The sequence below is a fragment of the Coregonus clupeaformis genome, unplaced genomic scaffold (genome assembly GCF_020615455.1).
Source record: "Coregonus clupeaformis isolate EN_2021a unplaced genomic scaffold, ASM2061545v1 scaf0721, whole genome shotgun sequence".
Classification (NCBI taxonomy): Eukaryota; Metazoa; Chordata; class Actinopteri; order Salmoniformes; family Salmonidae; genus Coregonus; species Coregonus clupeaformis.
Window position 1 is genome coordinate 56,707 of NW_025534176.1, and position 16,582 is coordinate 73,288.

General features: G+C 42.2%; 1 protein-coding gene across 1 annotated transcript in view; it reads left to right on the top strand.

Annotated features, from left to right (window-relative positions):
- Positions 1-16,160, top strand: part of LOC123485532 (heterogeneous nuclear ribonucleoprotein L-like) — a 42,160-nt gene extending 26,000 nt beyond the window's left edge. Inside the window, exons 6-12 of the mRNA XM_045216489.1 lie at positions 4,486-4,557; positions 5,931-6,151; positions 6,681-6,802; positions 8,404-8,605; positions 9,051-9,108; positions 9,550-9,648; positions 15,166-16,160. Coding sequence (XP_045072424.1) covers positions 4,486-4,557; positions 5,931-6,151; positions 6,681-6,802; positions 8,404-8,605; positions 9,051-9,108; positions 9,550-9,648; positions 15,166-15,221 — 830 coding nt within the window. The 3' untranslated portion in view covers positions 15,222-16,160. The remainder of the gene's footprint in view (positions 1-4,485; positions 4,558-5,930; positions 6,152-6,680; positions 6,803-8,403; positions 8,606-9,050; positions 9,109-9,549; positions 9,649-15,165) is intronic.
- The last annotated feature ends 422 nt before the right edge of the window (positions 16,161-16,582 follow it).

Sequence of the window (16,582 nt, forward strand, 5' to 3'; positions counted from 1 at the left end):
TCTGTTCATAACAGACCTTGACTTTGCTGAGCCTACACCAATGAATCGATGCATATTAATTTGATATACAGATACAGTTGAAGTCGGAAGTTTACATACACTTAGGTTGGAGTCATTAAAACTCGTTTTTCAACCACTCCACAAATTAACAAATTATAGTTTTGGCAAGTCGGTTAGGACATCTAGTTTGTGCATGACACAAGTAATTTTTCCAACAATTGTTTACAGACAGATTATTTCACTTATAATTCACTGTATCACAATTCCAGTGGGTCAGAAGTTTACATACACTAAGTTGACTGTGCCTTTAAACAGCTTGGAAAATTCCAGAAAATGATGTCATGGCTTTAGAAGCTTCTGATAGGCTAATTGACATCATTTGAGTCAATTGGAGGTGTACCTGTGGATGTATTTCAAGGCCTACCTTCAAACTCAGTGCCTCTTTGCTTGACATCATGGGAAAATCAAAAGAAATCAGCCAAGACCTCAGATTTTTTTTTTTAGACCTCCACAGGTCTGGTTCATCCTTAGGAGCAATTTCCAAACGCCTGAAGGTACCACGTTCATCTGTACAAACAATAGTACGCAAGAATAAACACCATGGGACCACGCAGCCGTCATACCGCTCAGGAAGGAGACGCGTTCTGTCTCCTAGAGATGAACGTACTTTGGTGTGAAAAGTGCAAATCAATCCCAGAACAACAGCAAAGGACCTTCTGAAGATGCTGGAGGAAACAGGTACAAAATTATCTATATCCACAGTAAAACGAGTCCTATATCGATATAACCTGAAAGGCTGCTCAGCAAGGAAGAATCCACTGCTCCAAAACCGACATAAAAAAGACAGACTACGGTTTGCAACTACACATGGATCATACTTTTTGGAGAAATGTTCTCTGGTCTGATGAAACACAAATAGAACTGTTTGGCCATAATGACCATTGTTATGTTTGGAGGAAAAAGGGGGTAACTAGCAAGCCGAAGAACACCATCCCAACCGTGAAGCACGGGGGTGGCAGCATCATGCTGTGGGGGTGCTTTGCTGCAGGAGGGACTGGTGTACTTCACAAAATAGATGGCATCATGAGGAAGGAAAATTATGTGGATATATTGAAGCAACATCTCAAGACATCAGTCAGGAAGTTAAAGCTTGGTCGTAAATGGGTCTTCCAAATGGACAATGACCCCAAGCATACTTCCAAAGTTGTGACAAAATGGCTTAAGGACAACAAAGTCAAGGTATTGAAGTGGCCATCACAAAGCCCTGACCTCAATCCTATAGAACATTTGTGGGCAGAACTGAAAAAGCGTGTGCGAGCAAGGAGGCCTACAAACCTGACTCAGTTACACCAGCTCTGTCAGGAGGAATGGGCCAAAATTCACCCAACTTATTGTGTGAAGCTTGTGGAAGGCTACCCGAAACATTTGACCCAAGTTAAACAATTTAAAGGCAATGCTACCAAATACTAATTGAGTGTATGTAAACTTCTGACCCACTGGGAATGTGATTAAATAAATAAAAGCTGAAATAAATCATTCTCTCTACTATTATTCTGACATTTCACATTCTTAAAATAAAGTGGTGATCCTAACTGACCTAAAACAGGGACTTTTTACTAGGATTAAATGTCAGGAACTGTGAAAAACTGAGTTTAAAGTATTTGGCTAAGGTGTATGTAAACTTCAGACTTCAACTGTATACAATAGCAATGTCCAAATATTATAGCATTACAATGCTCAATAAAAGAGAACCCTTGGTCTCTGAATTTGAAGCTCTGATGTACTGGGGAAGCTTCAACAATATGAGGTGCCGTAGATAGACTACAGCCCATAATCATATTAATATAAATGGGAGCATGGTTTTTAACCAAGCAGAAAGCCTGCTTTGTGTGACTTGGGCTTGATTAAACATCAGTTGGACGGTGTGATTGACACGCCAGCCCGGATTCCCATTCTCTCTCCACAAATGGAGGGTAAACAATGTCTTATCACCCACAATCCAGGGCTGCTTTCCAATCGATCGCCTTGCCGTGTATTGGATTTGAAGGTCTGTTTGACTTTGACGGCGTCAAGGACTTTTTGCCGTGGAGTTGAAGATGTGTGGTCAGCTTCCAATTGTTTTTATTGACCGGAGGAAGGAGAGAGACAAGCAACTAGAAAAATAGCAAGAGGCTGAAAATATAATGCTGACATGATAAAAGGCTGAATAATAATGGATTGGAAGCCCTTTAGTGCAAACAGAGAAAACGGAAAATAAAACAGCCCCACATAATCCTCTTGAGCCGCAGACGGTAAATTTAAATCCTAATCAGCTTGCATTTTGGGGAAACTGAAATGCTATATTTGCACTTGAGGCCCTTACCATATCAGATGCTCTTCAAAAAGGATTTGTTCGGTGTATATACAGTAGCTTATTATACAAACATAGAGAAGGACAGCCTGTGAATAGATGGAATAGATGTATGCCTTATTAAACATTTAACTAAGACATTAAGAGACATGTCACAAGAGACATCTCTTACCCCTTATCTTTAAAAACCGTTTCACAGTATAATGTTTGTCGCTCTATAGTTTTTTATTTATTGATCCCCTAAATACTCCCAGGTTTATGTGGGCAGATACAATTTCGATAGATTTATCCCAACTACTGGGATGACGTCATAGTCAGAGGCCTCTCTCTCTCTCTCTCGTCTCCTCACTCTCTCCCCCCTCCCTCTTTCTCTCTCTCTGCCACTCTGTCAGGTGAATGGCGAACCTGTCGGCTCAGCGCAAGCATCAAGGTCACTCCTCCTCTCCTCTCATTTAATCCTTCTCCTCTCCCCTCTCTTTATGGTTTCTGTACAAATATGGCAACCCACCAATCCCACCGGTTCCTACCCGCCTAACTGCACATTTTGTACCAATTAGCTTAGCTCTGCATGAGCTCGGTCCCCCGCGGCCTGCGGGAGCTGGCGAGAGGAAGGCATGCATTCTCGTTTAACTCAGCGCCGCACCTTCCGTTTGTGTCTGCGTGTGCAGCACCAGTTCTCTCTCGCATTGTTGAAATTAGACTTTGAAATGACGTTAAAATGATGTAACACAGGTTGAGTCGTTGGTGCGTGCGCTGAAAGACACGTGCATGCGAACACACGTGCATGCGCAACAGCGCACACACATACACACACGCAGTCTGGCACACACACTTCTCTCAAGTCCTCAGTGTAACAGGGTTCACTGAGTTGATGATTGTGCATATATCATTGAAATACTCACGCCACCAGCTCCCCCAACACCTCTAAAATGTTAATGAACCCTTTCATTTTAGATGACGTTTGTTTGATGAGGAAGGGATGCAGTGAGGTAGCCTGGTCCTATATCTGCTTGTGCTGTACACACAAAGCCCCATAGAGGTATATAGAACAAACAGATATAGGACCAGGCTAACAATGACAGAGGCTGTTTCCAGCAATGCTCCATATAGTAGTCTGTAACTTGATCCGGACACCTTACATAAAAACAATTACATTACATATGCTTCGGTTTTAGTTCGAGTGCACACCAATGGTGGAACAGGCTCCCCCACGACGCCAGGACAGCGGAGTCACTGACCACATTCCGGAGACACTTGAAACCCTACCTCTTTAAGGAATACCTGGAATAATATAAAAGTAATCATTCTACCCACCCCCCCATAATAAAAAAAAGTGGTTGTCCCACTGGCTATCATAAGTTGAATGCACCAATTTGTAAGTCGCTCTGGATAAGAAATGACGTAAATGTAAATGTTTGTCTGTGACTCTGTGAGTAAGCTGCATTGGGGAAAATATAGGCTAAAAATACCCTTATCTTTGTTCTGTTTTGTCCTTTTCCTGGTGCACAGTAAGAGGATTAGGTTAGAAGGGTGCTTAATGTACCTTTTTTCAATGCGTTTTCCCTCATATCTGGGTCAATGTTTCCACCCGAGGCCATTGAACTGTAACTGTGACATTTTAACTGTCATTTTAACACACCCCTCTTCCCAAAAAAACACTGTTTTATCATTCCTCTGCAATTCAACCAGGCTCAGTCAGCCAAGGAAGAGAAATTTGTCATTTGAAGTGAAAGGACAACTTTGAACCAAAAGTGTCTAGTTTTGCTGTTATACCAATTACCAAAAGTGTCAAGTAGTGTCTAGCTTTGCTGTTACTAAATCTAATCTGCTTGCGTAGAGTGGTTTTATGGTTTATGGCGTGCAAATGTGCCAATGTGTGTGTGTGTGTGTGTGTGTGTGTGTGTGTGTGTGTGTGTGTGCGTGTGTGTGCGTGAGTTTGTGTGAGTGCGTGTATGTGAGCGTGTGTTAGTCTTGTGTGTGTTAGTCCCATGTGTGCGCGTGTGTGTGCATGTGTCTGTTAGTCCCCGTGTATATGTGAGTGTCTGTGCATTTTGAGTGGGTGGATGTGCAGTTGGCACCTGGCGGCTTTGTCACTTTACATTTGCCTTTCACTGTGTATTCTGTCTGTGTTGCAGAGCGAGGGAAGGGGAGGCAACGCCAGGCCATTCTGGGAGAGCATCCGTCCTCCTACAGCGACAACGGCTATGGTCAGTGTCGCTCACATTCGCTGCCTCTCTTTATCCCTCCCTCCCTCGCTCTTTCTCTCTTTTTGTCTCATGTCTCTCCCTCACACGCACACACACACTCCCTCTCTCTTTATCCCTCTCATTCTGACTCATCTCTCTTTCGCCGTCTCTCGATCCCTCTCTTTCTGTCTCCTCATCTCTCTCTTCTTCCACCTTTCTTTCTCCCAGCATCTCCCTTTCTCTGTAGCCCTCTCTCAGACTCATCTCTCTCTTTCTCAGAATCTCTAATTCTCTCTCTTTATCATTCTATCTGTCTCACCACGTCTACAGTATCTCTTTTCTTTCCCATTCCTCTCTTTATCCATCCATCCATCTCTCTCTCTCTTTCTCTCTCTCTCTCTCTCTCTCTCTCTCTGTCTCTCTGTCTCTCTCTCTCTCTCTCTCTCTCTCTCTCTCTCTCTCTCTCTCTCTCTCTCTCTCTCTCTCTCTCTCTGTGACTGTCATTGTGCAGCTGGGCTTTGGGTATCCTGTAATTAAGCTCTGTCACCCACAGACACTTACAGCTGGAGGAGATGGTGGAGGTTGGATGGATGGAAAAACATGGGGAGGAGGGGTGGTGTCTGCGTATGTGTGTGTCATACAGTCATTGGTGTGCGTGTGTGTGTGTATATGTGTGTGTCGGGGGTTTGGAAAGAGCGTGATGATGTGATGCGGCCGCTCTTGAAGGCACTTGGTAATTAGCGAGATCTCCAGGGGAAACAGGGTGCAGTGGTGTAGAAAATGGTCTAGGACCTTTTTTAGTACTGCTGGAATTTTTTCTCCTTCTTCATGGGGGGCTGGGGGCTGAGGGGGGAAGTTTGCACTGTCATCTCAACCATCCCAAATAAGGTCATCATATGTCTGTGGCAGCTTTTTCTTGTTCTTTCTTTCTCTCTCTCTCTCTCTCTCTCTCTCTCTCTCTCTCTCTCTCTCTCTCTCTCTCTCTCCCTCTCTCTCTCTGCCCCCCTCTGTCTCTCTCGCACTCTCGCTCTCTCTCTATATTTCTCTCTCTCTCTGCCCCCTCTGTCACTCCCTCTCTCTCACACACACTCTCTCACTCTCTTTCTCTCTCTCTCTCCCTCTCTCTCTGCCCGCCTCTGTCTCTCTCTCTATCTCTCTCTCTCTGCCACCCTCTGTCTCTCTCTCTCTCACTATTTATTTTTCTCTCTTTCACTTTCTCTCTCTCCCCCACTCTATCTTTTGTCTCTCTCTCTCTGCCTCTCTCTTTCTATCTAACTCTCTCTTTCTCTTCTGCCCCCCTCTCTCTCTCTCGCGCTCTCCTCTCTATTTCTCACTTTCTCTCTCATCGTCTTATTCTCTCTCCCCCCTCACCCTCTCTCTCTCCCACTCTCCAGGGTCACATTGCCCCCTGTTGCCCCTGCCCAGCAATAACAGGTACAAGAGGAGATTCCCCCATGACGCCCAGGAGGTGGTGGCCTACCCCCTGCCCCAGACCTCCTCCTATATGGGCCACGCCTCCAGCTCGTCGGTCGCCATGGTGAGCGGCCTGCACCCCGCCAAGATGAACTGCACCCGCATCTTCAACCTCTTCTGCCTGTACGGGAATATCGAGAAGGTCAGTGTCAGCGTCTGTTTTCGCACGCGATTAAAGCTACAGTCTGCAATTCAAACAACGTCATTCATTTAAAAGTCAAAAAAATTGATGTATCAATCCTGGATTGCCGCTTTAAATGAGAGGGTTGAGGGCAGTAGAGTAACAGCTAGTGTGACTAGGGGCTGGATGCAATCAAAGGTGCCATGGCAATCTTTATGCAGTAGCTTTGGTTACAGAATCACTGCCAGCAACCTACCACTGTGAGGGGAGTACCTACCAGTTTGTTTCAATTGAATCCTGAACCATAATATGTTTTAGATTGAGACTTATTCCATTTGGTCTCTGTTTAAACGCGGATAAAAACTAAAGTGTGCTTAGTGATTAGTTGACCAATCAAGTGTGCTGGTACTGGAGTAGTACTGGCGTACTCGAAGAGAAGCCATTAGTAGGGGAAATGCAAAACTGACCCAAGATCAGCGTCACCTAGTAGAATATCAGAAGGTCTGTATGGATTCACAGTGATGCCATTCGGTCTTATTTACGCCCCCAGGTGAAGTTTATGAAGAGCGTCCCAGGCACCGCACTGGTAGAGATGGGAGATGAGTACGCTGTGGACCGATCCATCACACACCTCAACAGCATCAAGGTGTTCAGCAAGAGGCTCAACGTCTGGTGAGGAGGCTACATGTTTCACCTTTGACCCCCACCCCGTGAACCCTAGCTTAATGAGCATGACATTTCTCTTTCTCAGTTCATCTTTCCTCGATTCCTCGGGTCATCTCTCCTTGCCTCCTTCTCAAAATACATTGGAAGAACAGGTGTAAGGGAAGCACCTTGGATCTTCTCCTCAAATGCGTTTTGAGAAGGAGGCAAGAAGAGAGGATGCGAGGCCATTTCTTGAAAGAGACATTGTTTGAATACTTATAACCTAATGGTCCCCTTGGTTTCATCTAGTTTTAGATCAGTAATTACTTATAGAAAGGAAGGAAAGGAGTATTTTAGAATGATTTTAAAAGGGCCTATGCCATGATACTTAACAGCATGCTTTCGCTAAAGCAACAGAAACAAAAATGTATAGTTTGGCTTACATAACTTGTAACTCTTTATTTTGGCCTTACATAATAAAACGTTCCTTAAGTAAATGTTGTAATTTATAACCTAAATATACTATTCTTACATTTAGATTAAACATTTCAACATTTACTTTAGAAACATCATTATCATCAATCTGTTGCTTAGCAAGTTTGGGTTTTGGAATCTTCAAAGCGTTATGAAAAAAGGACAGAGTAGGTGCACAAAGGCCTTATTTGTCTTGACAGCGTTGGCTGTTCAAAGGCTCTGTATGGGTTGCGTTGCGTTGTCCTATCGAATTGGCAGCCTCCATCCATCAGAATAATTAATTGCCTTAGCTGCTAGATCCAGTTTAGATGAGGCTTCGTTCAGCTGCGCTGGGCTTAAACCCCGCCGCAAGGAATTCAAAAGCGTTTCATTATGTTGGCGGACGGTCCACCAGCATCTGACTGCATAGCCAATCTGAAGACATTGCTGCAACATATGAGGCGTTGTTTGTAACATGCTATATGTTGTGAAATACATATTTTTCCATAACATGTTATAAACAATGCCCCAAATAGTATAGCATGTTACAATACAAATGCCCAAATAATTATAGCATGTTAAAAACGGCACTCTCATAGCAACTCTTCTATATCTAGGCCTCTGAATGAGAGACTGCATAGCATTGTAAAACCTAAAGGGCATTTCATAAATCACCTTCAACCCGTTGGGAGTTAGTCTCTCGCAGCACTAAGCCGATACGTACCTAACCTCTCGCTCCCCTCTGCCCTTGAGAGCCAATTTGTTATTACTCCTCCTATCCCTATCTGTGCATTGGCCTCATGGATGTATAAACCCCATTGAACATGCTCTCTTTTTGTTCACCCACTATAGGAGAGCTGCAAACATAGAATTACATATAGATTCTCTATGGCTGGCAATCTATCAGTTGCGTTCTGATTCCTCTCCTTTTACTCTTCTTCTCTCTTCCCCCATCCCTCCCTTCCCTTGTTTATCATTCCTTCTGTTACACACTCTCTCCCATCTATCTGTCTGTCTGTCTGTCTGTCTGTCTGTCTGTCTGTCTGTCTGTCTGTCTGTCTGTCTGTCTGTCTGTCTGTCTGTCTGTCTGTCCGTCCATCTATCTATCTACCTACCTACCTATTGCTCCATCCATTCATCCCTCCCTCCCTTCCTCGATCTTTCCCTCCCTCCAGTGTGTCCAAGCAGCACGCGGTCATCCCCAGTCAGGTGTTTGAGCTGGAGGACGGCAGCAGCAGCTACAAGGACTTCGCCATGACCCGGAACAACCGCTTCAGCAGCGTGGGCCAGGCGTCCAAGAACATCATCCAGCCGCCCGCCGCTGTGCTGCACTTCTACAATGTCCCGCCCTGCATCACTGAGGACGAGCTGCAGAGGGTGGGTGTGGAGGGGATGGAGGGAGGGAGGGGTGGGTGTTTAGGCTGGAATGGTGACTGATGTCTAGAGAGGCGGGAGGTGGGGGTAAGGGGAGGTTGAACCCTTTCTATAGTGGAATTAAAAGTTTGGATGACCCTGAGAATGGGTAACAGGAGACACCTGCCTATAGGGTAGAGAGGACGCAAGTGGGGAGATTGTTCTTACATTTTTTATAAACAGGCATTCAAATGTTTGCAATATGTCAAGTTATTTGGCATCAGACAGACATTAGCCCCGTGGCCCTCCAATTTCAGGTTTGAATAACACTGGCCTATAGTAGCCTATTTATTGTCCAGTGTTGAGATTCATATCATAACATCGCCATCTAGTGGATTATGTATACAAAACACTGAATGAAGCAATGACGCAATAGCTGAACCCTTTCTGTTGTGTGCTTTATCGTTAGTTATGTACAGAGCACGATGTACCCAGTTTCATCAAGTTCAAAGTCTTCGATGCAAAACGTAAGTACTCATTTCATTCATTATGTTGGTCTAAATGGACGTTATATAACATGAGTCAATTCAGCTGTTTTTCTAATGAATGTGTCCGCAACAGCTAGGCACCTAGATTATAAATGTAATTAATAAGGAAATAGATAAATAATATTCTACTATCATTGATATGAATAGACCATTATGAATGCTTTTCTATAAATGTTTATAAATGCTTTCAGAATTATCATACATGTTGTAAATGCTTATGAATTGTAATGCGTATCAATGTTTACAAATGATGAAATACTTATTTATGAATAGTTTATAGTTTATTAATGCCTATTCATGAAAGTTATTATAAAGCGTTACCGACATATTGTTATGTATTATTAACAATCAGTTTCACATGTTGTCTTTTCCCATCACTATCTTTTGAAGTTGGCTGATGTTTTTCCCTCTCCCTTCTAGCCAGCTCCAAAACTATCTCAGGCTTATTCGAATTTGACAACAAGACACACGCTGTGGAGGTTTTAACAGTCCTCAACCACCACCAGATCAGAATACCAAGTAAGTACTGTGTACTACTCCGAAGTGAATGACATAAGAATGCTTGCTTCAATGACAGAAAAGTAGCGAGACATAATGAAAAGAGCGAGACATAATGAAAAGAGCGAGAGATAATGAGAGAATGATAGAAAGAGAATGTGTCACCTATGCCAACACCGTGTGTGTGCCAGAGACTGCAGCCATAACCACTAGACAACCCATGCCACCTCCTCTGTCTCTTTTAAGTAGTATACTGTATATGGAGACTGTTTAATGCCAAAAGTATGGGGTTAAATACCTGTACAAATATATATATATATATATATATATATATATATATATATATATATATATATATATATATATATATATATATATACAGTGGGGGAAAAAAGTATTTAGTCAGCCACCAATTGTGCAAGTTCTCCCACTTAAAAAGATGAGAGAGGCCTGTAATTTTCATCATAGGAACACGTCAACTATGACAGACAAATTGAGAAAAGAAAATCCAGAAAATCACATTGTAGGATTTTTAATGAATTTATTTGCAAATTATGGTGGAAAATAAGTATTTGGTCACCTACAAACAAGCAAGATTTCTGGCTCTCACAGACCTGTAACTTCTTCTTTAAGAGGCTCCTCTGTCCTCCACTCATTACCTGTATTAATGGCACCTGTTTGAACTTGTTATCAGTATAAAAGACACCTGTCCACAACCTCAAACAGTCACACTCCAAACTCCACTATGGCCAAGACCAAAGAGCTGTCAAAGGACACCAGAAACAAAATTGTAGACCTGCACCAGGCTGGGAAGACTGAATCTGCAATAGGTAAGTAGCTTGGTTTGAAGAAATCAACTGTGGGAGCAATTATTAGGAAATGGAAGACGTACAAGACCACTGATAATCTCCCTCGATCTGGGGCTCCACGCAAGATCTCACACAAGAACGATGAGCAAAAATCCCAGAACCACACGGGGGGACCTAGTGAATGACCTGCAGAGAGCTGGGACCAAAGTAACAAAGCCTACCATCAGTAACACACTACGCCGCCATGGACTCAAATCCTGCAGTGCCAGACGTGTCCCCCTGCTTAAGCCAGTACATGTCCAGGCCCGTCTGAAGTTTGCTAGAGTGCATTTGGATGATCCAGAAGAGGATTGGGAGAATGTCATATGGTCAGATGAAACCAAAATAGAACTTTTTGGTAAAAACTCAACTCGTCGTGTTTGGAGGACAAAGAATGCTGAGTTGCATCCAAAGAACACCATACCTACTGTGAAGCATGGGGGTGGAAACATCATGCTTTGGGGCTGTTTTTCTGCAAAGGGACCAGGACGACTGATCCGTGTAAAGGAAAGAATGAATGGGGCCATGTATCGTGAGATTTTGACTGAAAACCTCCTTCCATCAGCAACGGCATTGAAGATGAAACGTGGCTGGGTCTTTCAGCATGACAATGATCCCAAACACACCGCCCGGGCAACGAAGGAGTGGCTTCGTAAGAAGCATTTCAAGGTCCTGGAGTGGCCTAGCCAGTCTCCAGATCTCAACCCCATAGAAAATCTTTGGAGGGAGTTGAAAGTCCGTGTTGCCCAGCGACAGTCCCAAAACATCACTGCTCTAGAGGAGATCTGCATGGAGGAATGGGCCAAAATACCAGCAACAGTGTGTGAAAACCTTGTGAAGACTTACAGAAAACGTTTGACCTGTGTCATTGCCAACAAAGGGTATAAAACAAAGTATTGAGAAACTTTTGTTATTGACCAAATACTTATTTTCCACCATAATTTGCAAATAAATTCATAAAAAATCCTACAATGTGATTTTCTGGATTTTTTTTTTCATTTTGTCTGTCATAGTTGACGTGTACCTATGATGAAAATTACAGGCCTCTCTCATCTTTTTAAGTGGGAGAACTTGCACAATTGGTGGCTGACTAAATACTTTTTTTCCCCACTGTATATATATATATTTCTTATATCTCTCAGATATATGAGAGACACTTCAGAAAAACTTCCTTTTTATATTTTTTGGGGGACTGTCTGTTGTTCCATGTAGTGAATCTGTTATTCAATACGTTTGAATGGACTAATAGCAGTAAGGCCCAAAATAATTTTTCATCAAATATAGATATATTTTTTGGGGTGGGATAAAATCAAAATCAAATAGCTAAATGATTCTTGGTATGACCTTCTTAAAACAAATACATATAGCTTAGTAGAACCCCCCTCCCCCAACTTAGACAGGCCTTAGACTCTTATTGGTTAACAAAACAACTATGCTACCCAAGCATAATGGTAATATTCAATAGCTGACTAGTGCAGTCTGATTGCATAGAACCAAAACATTTGTTATAAGATAGTTGAATTGTATATGTTAACATTAATTCTGATATTGTAGGCCACATCTAAAAATATATTTTCACCAGATCTTTTTCAGAGCTTATTTGATTGCTAAAAAGACCAATTAGTGAAAAAATAATATTAGAATTGGGCTGCTCGTCTAAACGCAGCCTAATTGACTTTCAATGTAAACCAATGTTTTTTCACTCAGATTTGAGGACATTTTTTTGGAGGAAGTCTCTCTAACCTGTAGCATGGAATAAAGCTAGGTAGTAATGCTAGCCTGTGCATGTCATTGACAGGTGCTTAGCTTTACTCCATGCTTCAGGCTGCATTACACTTCTTCTGAGGGGTTTCCCTAATAGAACTCCCAGTCATACTGTCGGTTGGTGGAAATCCCCATCGGTTGGTGGAAATCCCCATCGACTGAGGATGAGGGGTCACCATTATGTAGCTGTGTAGAAATGTTGAATAATAATAAACTACATTTATCAATCGGACGCCATTATTATGTGAATAAATGCAACAGACCCTGTGCGTCTCTGAAGGATCTAGCAAGATAGTGAATCATTGCATCACCGACTCAGTATGACTATAATGAACATGTGTCTATCTTGCACTGTTATGCAATTATTAAGAGGCTAGATACAAATAGCTAATCCTGGCGACCAATGTTCTAGCATTAATTTATTTAGGCAAGCAGCTCAGGGATGTCAAGTTGGTACCCAAGCATGTGCTATGTGTTTAGTGTAATGAACAACTATCAAATTAAAGGCAAATAGTAAATCAAATAATGACTCTGTAAAACGAGGAATGGATTTACTCAATTCAACTAATATAATGTATCAGTCACGAAATAATTGACACTCAAACAATTACAGTGTACATGAAATACATGATACATTACAGAATAACACAGAGTACATGACTATCACCAACAGGCTAAGACTTAACGTGGTTACTTCCGTTCAGAATCATCTCTAAGAGAAAAAACGATGTGTGTCTGATACACACAGGAGCTTGGTAGCAAGTTCTCAAAGTATGAGCAAATTCACTGCCCTTTTAACCAAATTCAAGCAGGAACAAACCCCCAACCTGAATAAACATTTCTTAGCACTTTGCTAGTGAAAACAAAAGGCAGGAAAACACACCCAGATTCATATCTAATCAACTCAATTTGAATGTTATGACTGGACAACAGGAATGTGCCTGATAACCAGTCAACCCAATATACAATTTCAATCCAGTTACTTTAAAAATACATAAACCAGAATGCATATCAAAATGTGCAGCTCTTCATAAGCTCTTGAAACAAACACTACAATTTAATTCACACAGTAAGAGTCGTCACTCCTCTCATCAGTGACCCCAGGATTTCTGTGGAAAAGTCTCATCCTGGAGATTGCCACTGTGAAGATGTGGCTCTCTCTTGTGAGATTTTTATTTAACTAGGAAAGTCAGTTAAGAACAAATTCTTATTTACAATGAAGGCTTACCCCGGCCAAACCCTCCCCTAAGCCAGATGTCGCTGGGCCAATTGTGCGCCGCCGTATGGGACTCCCGATCACGGCCAGTTGTGATACAGCCCGGGATCAAACCCGGGTTTGTAGTGACGCCTCTAGCACTACGATGCAGTGCCTTAGACCACGACGCCACTCGGTCCCCCATATACAGCCAGCCATCCAGACAATGCCAAATTGAATCAACACGCCAGGCTAGCCGCTAGCCGCCTCTTCATCACTGGTCTTCATCATCGTTCACAGTTGTTCACTCTCTCTATTTTTCGACTACAATAGAAGTTAAATACATTTTTGTTGTATTCTTCACTTGTGCTCCTCCCTTACACAGCAGGTATTCACCTTCACACGGGCCGACAACGCAAACAAAAGCCAATAGACGTAACTTTTAAAACAATTTTTATTGTGAGGCAAAACAAAAATGGAGCCCACCCCCCAAACACCTCCATTGTGTGCTTTCATTATTTGTTTAGTGGCAGAGAAGGAAAATTGCAGGAGAAAGCCTTGTTTTCTGTAATAATAATGTCTGTCATACAGAGAGCCTGACGGGGGTGGCAGACCTAAGGTCCCAGTTAGCTGGAAATAGTCCGAATACAGAATATAAGGAGTAACCCCTTGAGGCAACACAACACACACACAAACACTCACTCCATCATTTGCTCACTCACACATAATATGCACATACATTTATACTGACTCTACACACCCACACACCCACTCACATGCAAGTTGCTGCTACTCTGTTTATCTTATATCCTGTTGCCAAGTCACCTTACCCCTATACATATCTACCTCCATCACCCCAGTATCCCTGCACATGTAAATATGGTATTGGAACTGTCTTTTTAAATATTCCCTGTATATAGTATACTTACTTAATTATTACTTTATTGTGTATTTCTTATTCTTATTCTTATTTCTCGTGTTTTATGTTTTGTTTTTTTGTAATACATTGTTATGGATTATTGCATTGTTGGGCTTTGAGTTAGCAAGAAATGCATTTCACTGTATTTGTGCATGTGACATTAAAACTTGAAACTTGAAACTGGAAACATGATCCTGACTAGTAAATACCAGGCATTCAGTTGAAATGTTGATACATAAAGATACATGACATATTATAAGCGTTATTATAAGACATTATAAAGGCTTGTGCATGCTTATAACAAGTAGTAAACAATTATACCTGCAGGCTACCTCCCCTGTGATCTAGAAAATGTATAGAGCAAATGTTGCTACCGAGTGTTTTATCAAAGTTAGCTCGATAACTCATTGATCCTGTATCTTTAAAAGAACACTCTGTAACACTTTACTTAATAAGTTGGCCTTTTATATGGAGTGGTTTCAGAATCTTTAGCTGGCTAACTTACTGCCTCTGCTTCATGAAATATGCCACCAGGGCATTGCTCAAACTGACTCTAGTGTCAACACATGATTATTTAGAGCAAATGTTCACACACACACATACGCACAAATACACACACACACACACACGCACACACACACACACCCACACACACACACACACACACACACACACACACACACACACACACACACACACACACACACACACACACCCCACAAAGTAAATGTATAGAGTTAAACGTGTGTGCAAGTCATGTATGTTTTATCCTCTCCTCATCCCTTCTTCCTATTCTGTCTTTCCACCTGCAGATGGTTCCAACCCTTACACCCTCAAGCTTTGCTTCTCCACTTCCTCACACCTCTGAGACCTGGAAAACCAAGATGGCCGCCGCATTAGTTCGCCATCAACAAGGGGAGAAGCGGATAGGGGAGAACGGAATAGGACCCAACGAAGGAGAACGAAAGAAACAACGCGAGAATGGAGAGTCAAAACACTTTTTCGGACCTGAGAATGGAAAGGCGAGGTGTTAAAAACACTCAAGATAATTTCCCTCCCCTCATATGAGCTATTTTAATGGATTTTTTTGTTGTCATTTTTCATTTGGTTACAAAAACTATTTGAAGGAGCTGCGAGTGGTTGGGCTGACAGTTGTAACTGACAGAGGGAGAGGAAAGCTCAACTATGCATCCCGGCAGGGATGCACTACAATTGATTTGATGAGGTCAGAATTTGACTTCTGTCTTTTTGTTGCGTGACCTATTTTAGTGGTCAAAAGACAGTAGCCTACAGTACATTTTCATTCCTAAACTGATGTCAATGGCCAGTGGACAGTTTTACAACTTTCAGAAGGTTCCCAAAGTTGGACCATGAGAACTGTATACCCAGTGTTTCCCCTATATTAGTTTCTTCCTTAGGCAGGATGCAAAAGCCCTCAAAGCAACATCTAGGGCAGCTGGGATAAAAATTACAAATTGAAACCAATGGATGACAAAACAATTTAGGCAGTGGAGGGCTGCTCTAGCTAGGGGAAACACTGGTTGAAACTAGTGGAAATGCGTGTGCCTAACTCTGCAATAGAAGAGATTACTCAGTGTTTGTAAATGAACAACCCGTTCAAAGACTGTAATTTAAAATCACATTATATTGTACATATGTGTGTATAGCAGTTGAGTGGGTGTCCGGGCACTATGTTAATTAGAGCAGTTCCAAAAACACATGTTTTCCACACTGTTTCTAAACTTTTTCTGCTGATGGTCCTCTTCTTTGGAGGGCCATTTGAATTAAAACTAAAATTAACACTTGAGACTTGTGTCAGAAGTCGGTGTCAACTTACTATCTGATGGTCAGCAGCAACCCGCCATGTCAGTCCCTGGATCTAGGGTTAGGAAACACTGAATCAGAGGGGTGAAATACTCAGCCGTTACGACACGTCTGTCTTCTCTCAAGACGACATTCTTTGAAGAGGACGTTTGCTTTTTTCAAACTGTGTTTAGAGATTTCCAAACCCTGAAGGTCCATGCGGGTTGTATGTGTTTAGTGTTCCCAGTTATACTGTGTCTCCATGTTTGTACTTGGCACACCACCACCACGTCTGAAGAATTCACTGTGAGCATGTGCAGTCATTAAAACATTTGCCAGTCGATACACAACAATGTCATTTTATTGTCTTTCCAATAGGCGCCTATCCAATTAGCATAGTATTATACACTGCTCAAAAAAATAAAG